Source organism: Falco punctatus, assembly GCF_963210335.1.
Source record: "Falco punctatus genome assembly, chromosome: 4".
Classification (NCBI taxonomy): Eukaryota; Metazoa; Chordata; class Aves; order Falconiformes; family Falconidae; genus Falco; species Falco punctatus.
Window position 1 is genome coordinate 37,869,361 of NC_137583.1, and position 9,800 is coordinate 37,879,160.

The 9,800-nt window shown below is 49.2% G+C and overlaps 2 protein-coding genes across 3 annotated transcripts; one reads left to right on the forward strand and one right to left on the reverse strand.

Moving 5' to 3' along the window:
- Positions 1–1,811: 1,811 nt before the first annotated feature.
- On the reverse strand, positions 1,812–3,807 carry NDUFB6 (NADH:ubiquinone oxidoreductase subunit B6). The gene is made up of 4 exons (XM_080387444.1): positions 3,541–3,807; positions 3,369–3,461; positions 2,753–2,797; positions 1,812–1,964 (listed from the first exon to the last, which is right to left on the reverse strand). The coding sequence occupies exons 1-4, from the start codon at positions 3,718–3,720 to the stop codon at positions 1,896–1,898; spliced, it is 387 nt and encodes a 128-aa protein (XP_080243570.1). The 5' UTR covers positions 3,721–3,807; the 3' UTR covers positions 1,812–1,895.
- A 56-nt stretch (positions 3,808–3,863) lies between these two features.
- EEF2KMT (eukaryotic elongation factor 2 lysine methyltransferase) lies at positions 3,864–9,347 on the forward strand. 2 transcript variants are annotated; one of them, XM_080387422.1, is made up of 8 exons: positions 3,864–4,103; positions 4,180–4,242; positions 4,892–4,972; positions 5,163–5,264; positions 5,451–5,584; positions 6,418–6,725; positions 7,976–8,125; positions 8,967–9,347. In XM_080387422.1, exons 1-8 carry the CDS (start codon positions 4,026–4,028, stop codon positions 9,035–9,037), a joined length of 987 nt encoding a protein of 328 aa, XP_080243548.1. In that variant the 5' UTR covers positions 3,864–4,025; the 3' UTR covers positions 9,038–9,347. The 2 variants fall into 2 exon arrangements, with proteins under 2 accessions (XP_080243548.1, XP_080243547.1); XM_080387421.1 differs by having other exon boundaries at positions 3,869–4,103; positions 8,834–9,347.
- Positions 9,348–9,800: the final 453 nt, after the last annotated feature.

A 9,800-nucleotide genomic window follows, 5' to 3' on the forward strand; every position in this document is an offset into this window, starting at 1 on the left:
GGCAAGGCTCTAGAGCTGTGGGGATGTCCATGGGACTCTGGAGTACTATGAATTCCCTGCAGTCCTTTCTCACTAGAGAAGAAGAGGCATCGGGGCTTCCTCAAGGGAATGTGGGAGCCCTGGGGAAATCGGACATCCCCGTGGGTGTGGTGTGTCCTCAGGAGACATCACAGTCCCCAGTTCCTCACAAGCATTGCAGAAGCATGCAGGGGCACCTTGGAGATGTGAGGCATCCCAACCAGGCTCTCATTAGTGAGGTGGGGGTGTCAGGGGACTCCAGGGAGGTGGGGCACCTGCAGCAGTTACTCACCAGTGGGACAGTGGGCTCTGTTATCCTTGGGGCACAGCGTGCGTTGACAGGGGCCAGGGGAAGCCTCCCCATCTGTGGCGTCATCAGAGTCAGCCAGGCTGAGCAGCACCAAGTTGGTGCAAGCATAGGTTCTCTTCAGGCTGCAGCAGTTTGGAGGAGAAGCGCTCCTGGGGGGCTCTGTGCTGCAAGGGCAGAGGTAGTGATGGGGACCCCCATGGCCACAGGGCAGCAACCTCTGTGGCCACAGGAAGGAAGCACAGGCCCCAACCCCCCTGCAGCCCGCACAACCCTTCTGTTAACCCCAGTGCCCCCCTATTGCCAGATAACCCTCAATAGCCCCCACCAACTCCCCAGTCTCCCCCTTGACTCTCCACCTGCCCCAGTGCCTGCCAACAACTCCCGCTGATTCTCCTGCTCCGCCAGGGACCCTCGAGCTTCCCCAGCACCTCCCTCTAGAGCCCCCCAGTGACAACCCGCAGGATCCTACTGCCCTCTCACAACCCATGACTGCCCCTCCACTTGATTCCCTACTTGCTGTCCCACCCTGAGCTGCCTCTTACCGGAGGAAAGAGACCGCTGTGGGCTTGGTGAGGGCCTGGGGGACACCCAGGCCCAGCAGGGGCCTGGAGGCTGCAGGCTGAGCATAGATGCCTGATGTGGAATCCATGGCCTCTCTGATCTCCTTTGACTGCAGGAGAGTTTTCAGCCCTGCGTTGGCCATGTCCCTGTTGGTGCGATGGTTAGGAGAGGTCTGAGGGGTCTGGTTGCCCCCGCCCCTGGCACAGCAGGTGGCTCCTGCCTGTCACTCTGACCTCACAAAGACTGGCAATACAGGTTCTGTCCCAGCCCCTCCCCTTACTACCTCAGTTACCCTTTGGATTGCTGGTTTAACCATTTCTATCCCCAAAGGACTTAGAACCACAGAGTTGGAAGGGATCCATAAGGATCATCAACTCCCTGCACATCATGAAGTTGGTGCTACCCAGTACAAAGTGCCCCGTAAGTGGGGCCAACATGGGCAGGGAGACTCCAACTCAGGAAGGGCTGAAGACAGAGAAGGAAGTGCTAAAGGGTAAAGAATTTTTGGCAGCAGTGCCACTTCTGCTGTCCCCTCTTGGCAGAGAAGCGGGTGACAGGTGGAAGCTTAATTTTCACTGGAAGTCTCTGTGAGAACAGGTTGGTAGAAATGGGCTGGCAAGACTGGAAGTGGATGGCCGCTGTGTGTGCGTGCGTACGCAGGAGCTCACCATAACACCCTTCCCTTCACGAGACTACTCCACATTTCCCTGGGACCTACAGCATCCCTCCTGTTACTGTTAGGCCCACATCCCCCTGCTGCCAGATCTTGTCAGGTGACATAAAAAGTGGAGGAAGGTGGGGGGCAGAGATCACCAGGCCTTAACAATAAAACTCACGGAAGGCAAAAGAAACTGCCGTATGACTAGCACCTGGAATAATGTGGACTAGGGAGAAAGTAAATGACAGAAAAACTGAGGCAATGCAGAATAAAGACTCTTTTATAGAAGAGATAACGCAGTTGCAGTTCTCATGTTGTTCACTGAAGGAGGAAATCAGCTTTTTGCCATCAGTGGTGCTCACTGGGTTCTTCTTTCAGGGGTGGAATAATTTCTCCCGTCTCTAAAATTCTGTCCCCCTAATGGAGTGAGAGAGCACAGTGAGCATTTCCTCCTGCACCCAGTCTCTCCCTTCACACAGTGCAGCCTTTCAATTAAGCTACAATCATCCCCACTTCCAGACAAAAAAAAATTTTACCGCAGCTTACTCAGAACACTCTCTTTCACTCAACATTTCCCAGGATGCTGAAATATCACCGTAGCCAAATGATATGAAATCTGTACTTCACCCCTTCTTTTCAGCTACAGAACAGCAGCCCAAACATTTTGAGATTACCTGTTTTAAAAATTAGTACTGGACTTACAGCACTGCATAACCGCCTTCAACACAGCACAGCTTTAAAGGTTCAGTCTCCAAGCCCACGGCCTGTAGACCACAAAGAGCTATGTAATCCCTCAAAAATCAATCTGGTGCCCAACTGCTGTTTGTTGCAGCTCCAGGCGCTATCTTGGCTGACTGAGCTGACCTAACTCGAGTGGGTAATCAGGCTGAAGTCAGAGGCCCACAGCTTGACCTTCAGTATGTTGCTATGTCGTTGTTAGGGATGGAACTTTTTATAATTTTATTTTAGATAAAGCACAATTGGGAGGCTGTTATGCAAAAAAAATGCAACTGTAAGAAACATGGACTGTCTGCTCTGAGGACAAGATGAAAACTTTTCAAAAATACGGTAACTGTGCTGCTCCAGCGCAGCCTGCCCACAGCATCAAGCACATCCCTCTAGAAATTCTCCCTGCACAAACCTGCACTTGTCCCCAAGTCACCCCCTTCCTGCTCGGAAAGTTAAAGAAGTATTAACAGACTTACTGGGAATATCCGTGGATTTGATACAACAACACCATGCGGATCTTTCTGAAAGTGGGAGGGAGAGGGAAGGAGTAAAGAAAAAGGAGCGTTACCCAGAGAGAGTACACAGGATTTCCAAACTAGGGAAAACAACGCTTCTTAAACACAGGCTTTACTGAGTACAAGGCTCATCAAGCCAGGTTCTTTCCGCTAGTCAGAGAAACACCCAAGGCTAATAAAGTTACACCTCCCAAGCAAGACGAGATGGTATTAGTGGAAGGTCTATCCCATGGTCAGTGTTGGCCACCCCCCTCACCACAGCAGTGCCAGCTATCCCCAGGCTCACAGATCCTCCAGGAAAGCCACAACTAAGGCACAGCTCCCTGGCTCGCGGGGGGCAGCGTGACCGCTGCTGCCCAGGGCCACAGCAGGCCACAAACCTGCATTCGTACCACCCAGCGCCGAAAGGCAAGCGGCGAAGAGCCGGCGGGGCTGCCGTGAGCTGCAGCAGGCACTCTGCCAGGCCGTCCCGCAGCCCCCCCCGCGGCCACTTCTGCTTCTGCCCCGCCGCGAGGGGGCCCCTCCCAGGGCCTGGCCCCGGCCCCCCCCGCCCCGCTCGCCTCGGGCAGGGACGCACCATGATGTGGTACTTCAAGCAGTAGAGGATGATCCAGGCGGGGACGAGGACCCGCGTCAAGACGAAGGTGCCGCTCTGGAAGGCCTTGAACACCTGCGGGGCAGCGGGAGGCGCGTCAGGCCCGGTCCGGTAGGGCCCGGCCGGGTGGGCCCCGCTCCCCCGCCGCGCTCACCTGGTGCCGCCAGAACCCGCCGGGCTGCAGGAACCGCTCCCAGAAGGCGGCCACCGGCCCCAGCTGCCGCCGCGGCAGGACGGGCTCCCGCTCGCTCAGCTCCTGGTCCCGCAGCCAGCGGCGCCGCAGGGCGCGCAGCTGCTGCAGCCGCAGCTTCTCGTCCTCGGTGTAGCCGCTCATGGCGCCGCCGTCCCCGGTCTCGGCCCCGGTGCGGCAGGCGGGCACCGTGTCCTTCCCCACGACGCGCGGCGATGACGCCCTCCAGCCGCAGTGCGAGACGTCATCAGGGTGCGCGGGGGTGGGGCGGGGCGGCCGGAGGCGAGCTGGCGCGGGCCTGGATAGCTCAGCCGGGAGAGCATCAGACTTTTAATCTGAGGGTCCAGGGTTCGAGCCCCTGTTCAGGCGGGAAGCCCCACTCCCTTTCTTAGCGCCGCCTCCGCCGGGGAGGCGCTCGGGCGAGCCCGGGGTCTCAGGGCCCGCAGGCCATGGCTGGGCCGCGTCTGGGCCCCCGCTTCCAGCGGCCTTTCCTGGCGGCCCGGCAGCTCTGCACCTTCCCCTGGCCGGTACGGCGGGCGCGGGCGGCCGGCCCCGGGCGCGGACGGTCCCAGGCCTCGGCTTTATTTATTTATCCTGTTCTAGGAACTTGAGCAGAACCTACGGACCTCGGCGGATTCCTCCCTGCTCCGGGACATCCTGCACGCGGTAAGGTGCGGGAGCTGGGCGCCCCCCCACCCAACCCCCCCGCCCCCAGAGCGATCGCGGACGCTGCGCTGGGGTTTGCCCGTAATCACAGAAATAAGCGCCCTGGGCCCGGCAGAGCCGCGGGCTCCTGCTCCGGCCAACGACCTGCGCTCGGCACCACCGCTGCCGCCCGTGTGCCCGGGCACCGGCGCCGACCCAGCCCGCGGGGGTCCCGCCCCGCCCCGTCCCGTTCCCCCCGGCGCCAGCCCCAGCCACAGAGATCTCCGTTCCCCCAGCCCGCGGGGTCCCCATCCCCCCGGCACCAGCCTCACACCACTCGGCCATGGCGCCCGGGTGGGCAATCACAAACGAGGCAGCAAACCAAAACAGGAGAGAGAAGAGGAAAGCGAAAGATGGAGGAGAGGACGCAGGACTTTCTTTGCACTCAGTTTTGCTATTTATTTTTTGGCAAACACATTTGCTGCCACGCTAACACACCCATCAGAGATCATCAAATCTTGCTTTCTGCCTCAGCATCGCTTCTTCCAGCTACACCCCAAACCGCAGCTCACTTTGTGACACACAGCACCAAATGAGAGCTCCCCAGCCCCTGCTGCCGCTCATAAAAGCTTCACCTGGTACCCGGTTTCAATGGCTGTTCTCGTTTTAGACCGTTCTCCACCCTTTGTGTGTGAAATATCCCCCTTCAGCTAAGTACAGAAGATGCTTCCTAACTGAACTCATCAAAAAGGTAGGGCTTACTTTTCATGCTGCTTGCAACTTTTTTTTTTTCCTACAGTTTTACACTATGTAATAACAAAACATAGCACTCTGTGTAAAGTATTTTGGCCAATGGTATATTAAAATGTGACTGAACCTGTGGACGTTTTCTGATCCATGACAACTTGACACCCAAAACCACCCTGTTCTCTTCCGTGCAGCACGAATCCACGGCATCTGAGCCCCTGGATGAATTGTACGATACACTGGCAGATGTTTTAAATGAGGAAGAATCTACTCACTGTTACAAAAACTACTTACTGGTAAGAACTAATGCTGCATTGTTATCGATCACTTTTAATCACCTGAACTGAACAGTAATTGGCTTTAAAAAGAACCCCCCAAGAAATCCATAGTGCTTCCTACCTTTTTCCAGGCGCTAATACTGATTGTAAACTGTAAAACTTCTTATCTGCTGATCCACCTTTGCCTTCTTGTGTGTCCTCCAGCCCACGGGAGATTGCGTTACCCTTTCTGAGAGTGTGGCAATTATCTCTGGAGGGACCACAGGGCTCGTCACGTGGGATGCTGCTCTTTATCTTGCTGAATGGGCAATAGAGAACTCTGCAGTTTTTAGTAACAGGTAACAGCAGCAGACTGAGAGATGGGGAAAGATACTCGCATTGTGAGCTATACAGCTGTAATTTAATAATATACAGTATTTACCCCCAAAATAACAGAAATGACTACACCCTTTGGCTACTGGGTAACTGCTGCTCTCATCTGTTCTGCAACAGCCAAACTTTAATCCAGGAGAGTAGTTCTTTTCAGACAGGTTTTAAAAGCAAAACCATCACACCATGCAGTCTGGCCAGCTCTGTAAAGCAGGCTGTTAAACTGCAGCTACCGCACTGCCTAGCCAGGAACTTTAACTAGGGCACTTCACTCCGTGATGGGATTCATCTCATCTAACTTCAGATGGTCGATGTGCAGGTGTGCGCGTCTGATCGCATCGTCTTGACTTCGTTTATAAGCAGTTGAGAGGGACAAACACTTCTGAGGAAAGAGTCAGATAAGTTAATATAAAGTATTGACCTCACAAGGAAAGGAACAGTGCTACTAAAGCATCTCTTTCTCTCAACTGACTATGAAAAGAACTGGACAACCCATTCATATGAGATGACCATGCTGCAGAAGTCTAAAAACAGGTGGGACTGGATCTCATCCACACGGTGGAAATGCTTTGTAGCATACACAGAAGCGGTATTTCAAGTAACTAATTTCTATGCTTACAACTGCATCTTTAGCGTTTACCAATTCCCCCAGTTATCTGAGACACAGACTGGATTGCAGGTGATTTAATTAAAAATTAGTGAAAAAAATCTGGAACTGATTTTACCTTTAGAGGTACTTAGAATGTTTTGATGTCCTAAAATTTAGAGTCCTAATAAGTACTTTTGCTCCATTACCTTTCAGGACAGTCTTGGAATTAGGAAGTGGGATTGGCTTCACTGGAATTGCCATCTGTAAAACCTGCAATCCCAAGACATACATATTTAGTGACTACCACCACTGTGTTCTCAAACAGCTGACAGAAAATATCCGTTTGAATGGCTTTGTCTTGGAGCCTGAAACTACCCAGCACGTGCAAACACAGACCCGAGGCCAGGAGGCAGAAGCAACAAATTCCCAAAACCCCAAATTAATTGTTGCAGAACTTGACTGGGGCTCAGTTACAGAAAAGCAGCTGTTGGACCTTCAACCCGACATCATCATTGCAGCAGGTACTTCACGCTTCTGGCTGTGCCTCGCTGCGTGCTATCGTGCGGGAACAAGCAGGTGAGAGAGAGAAACACAAAGATATTTGTGTCCAGGACTGACTTAGCCCTTTCTGGAAGTGTGTGACAGATCTGTTCCCAGCTCCTTTCACCATTTTTTCTTCTTCAGATATTCAGCAGTTGCATACTTAATGCCAAAAAGCAAATTATTTTTCCCTTCTGTATTTTTTTTTTAAATCCAGAAACAGATGATAAATCTGTCACTCTTAAGAGCCTCATCAATAATAACAACAGGCGATCTTGACATTCTCTTGAGGGATAACATGTTAAGGAAAAAACCCCTTTTTTTAACTCTGCTATGTATAAATCTGGAGGGAGTTTATAAAAAAAACCAATCTAATAACAGAAAATCTAGCAGTAGTGAAATTTCCTAGCTGTAGCTACAGGATTTTACTCCCTGTAAAGCAAAAATTACCTAAGAATTCAGGTAAAAAAATGACAGAATATAGTGCCTTTGTCATCCAAGGTATCGCATGGTGCATTGAACATGTGAATTCTATAAAAGGAAGTGACTTTACATACGTTACCTAATGGCAACTATAGTATTCAGAGAATGTACAAACCAGCCCAGGCTGGGCTCATGAAGGCAACACAGAACTGAAGGTGATTTATATGTATCTACTACTTGCTGTTACAGTCACGTGCCTCGACATTTCTGTGTAGTAAACAACCACCTCTTGAACATCAGTCTTGCACATAACACTGACACATTTCAGAGCCACAGTGCTAACTGGTACGGCTGACATTTTGTACCCCTTAGCGATCAGTCTTACCTTTCATCACTCTTTCTGCTCTCAAGGAAGTTATCCAAGATTAAAACTGCTGCAGCTCAGAGTCCTTTGCAATCAGCCTCTAAAATACCAATTTTTAACAATGCAGTTTTGTTCTGCTACAGACAGTTGCAACAGAACACCAACACTCACATGTTTTTGCTGTCTCCCTTAAGATGGGCTGAAATGCAGTATCTGACAATCCATTCACAAAAGGGAGCACTGATTTTTAGTGATTTAGAGATGAGGGCAGCTTGACATAGCATGTAATACAGAGGCATTTTCTAAGATCTCTTGGGGATTTTTAACCCCTGAATACAAAAATCCTGTTCTGCAAGGCAAGTATTTTATATTTTTGTTTTGTAGCTTTCATTCTGCTTTTTCCTCAAGTCTTAATAAATACTGAATGTTTTCCTTCTTGTGCAGATGTGGTATATGATCCAGAGATAATTTTAGCCCTTATTGGTATGCTACAAAAACTCTCCACTTTGAGAGCAGATAGAAAACCTCCCGAGGTCTACGTTGCTTTCACAATTCGTAATCCAGACACGTATCACCTGTTCCAGGCTGAACTTGGTAGGTGCCTTTTTCATGAAGTGTATCGATAATTTTGGCTTCTTTCCCCGTTATTTACCCTGTAGCAGAGACAAACAGGAGTGTTTTTAGGTGAGGGGTATTGTCTGATAGTGAGATTCTTATCTTAGAGCTCGAATTAAGAGCAGTCTGCCTACAAGCAGTAACTTCTCCAGATGGATTTGATCAGGAGATTGGAGCTTAGCTTTTTGCTGTATCCTGTCTGTCACAGCTCACATCTGTTAGTGACAACTTGAGATTAATTGCAAGCATGGTGGCAACAGGAAACTAAAAAAAAAAAGGGTTAAGCTTAGAGGAGGAAAGCCATCTGTGCTGCACTGTCACACTGATAACAGATAAGATAAAGGTTTTAGGCTGCATCTCAACTTGTTCTTTAAGGGTTAAAAAAACAACCAGAGATTAAATCAAATAGGGAGAGATTTGGGATTTTTCATTCATATACTCTTCAAAAGCCTGTCTTTTGCAGTCTACTAGCTGTACAGCTGGTCTACAGCAATCTGTTAATTCACAAAATTATGCTGTGCATGGCAGAAGCATTACTGTGAATTTTTTAAAATACATACTCATAAGCATTTGCCTGTAGCTTGCTTTAACAGCACACTGAAGAGCTTTTCTTACATGACTTGACATGCAACTTTTGCTCTTCGTTTTATTAAACAGAAATATGATTCCCAGTGTTTCTCTTTACAGCTAAAGTTGGCATTGGATGGCAGATTATTCCAGCCCACAGCAACAGTATTTTTCTCTGTGATGTGCAGCCAAACGTAACTATTCTACAGCTATTTATATAGACTTGGAAAATATGACATAACTAAATTTTCAGACCAACAGGAGCCATCCCATCCTTGTAACAAGATTATCTTGAAGTCTGGAAACGTACGTGAGAGGCACTGAGGATGTAACTATGAACAGACTGTTGTCAAAGTGAGTTATGTTTCTTCCTGTAATTGTCAGCATGTGTGCAAGCAAGCTGCCGCCGCTGAAAAGTATCTGTGAACCTTAACACAATAGAAAAAACCCCAACCCTAATCATACTGCACTTTTGATTCTGTAGAAGACAACAGAATTGAACTATTTTTTTTTTAAATGGTTTGATTTGTAAATAACAGAGGCACATCTGCAGGACCACAGGATGTATATCTTACACCAACAAGGGAGGAAAACAATGTTTCATAGTAATAAATATTTTTTAATATTAAAACCAGCTTTAATTGTCTACTTTTTTATATTTATCTTTATCTACTCACAGTATGGGTCATCTTAAAAATAAGTAATACCTACAGTGAATGTAGTAGATGCTGCCCCAAGCTTACATGATGCTGTAAGAGGAGACAGATAGTAAGACTGCTGTAAATCAGGTGCATCTTTACTCTGCAGTGATGACAAAAATCAGAGCTTGATTTACGTTTCTCTCACAGAAGGACTGTCACTTTCACAACTAGCTATTGGGAAGCCATCCTCAGAACAGCCAGAAAATAAAAAGAACCCTACTCTGTAGCAATGCTCCACATATACTGCAAGAAGAAGAATTGAGCTCACCTTCTTTGAAGGTTTCCATAATTCATTAATCACTGTTGGGACAGTATTGGTCCTCAAGCAGAAAATCACATCTGCTCCCCTTTCTCCTCTTTGGACTTTTCTGTACTTTGTTTTAAAG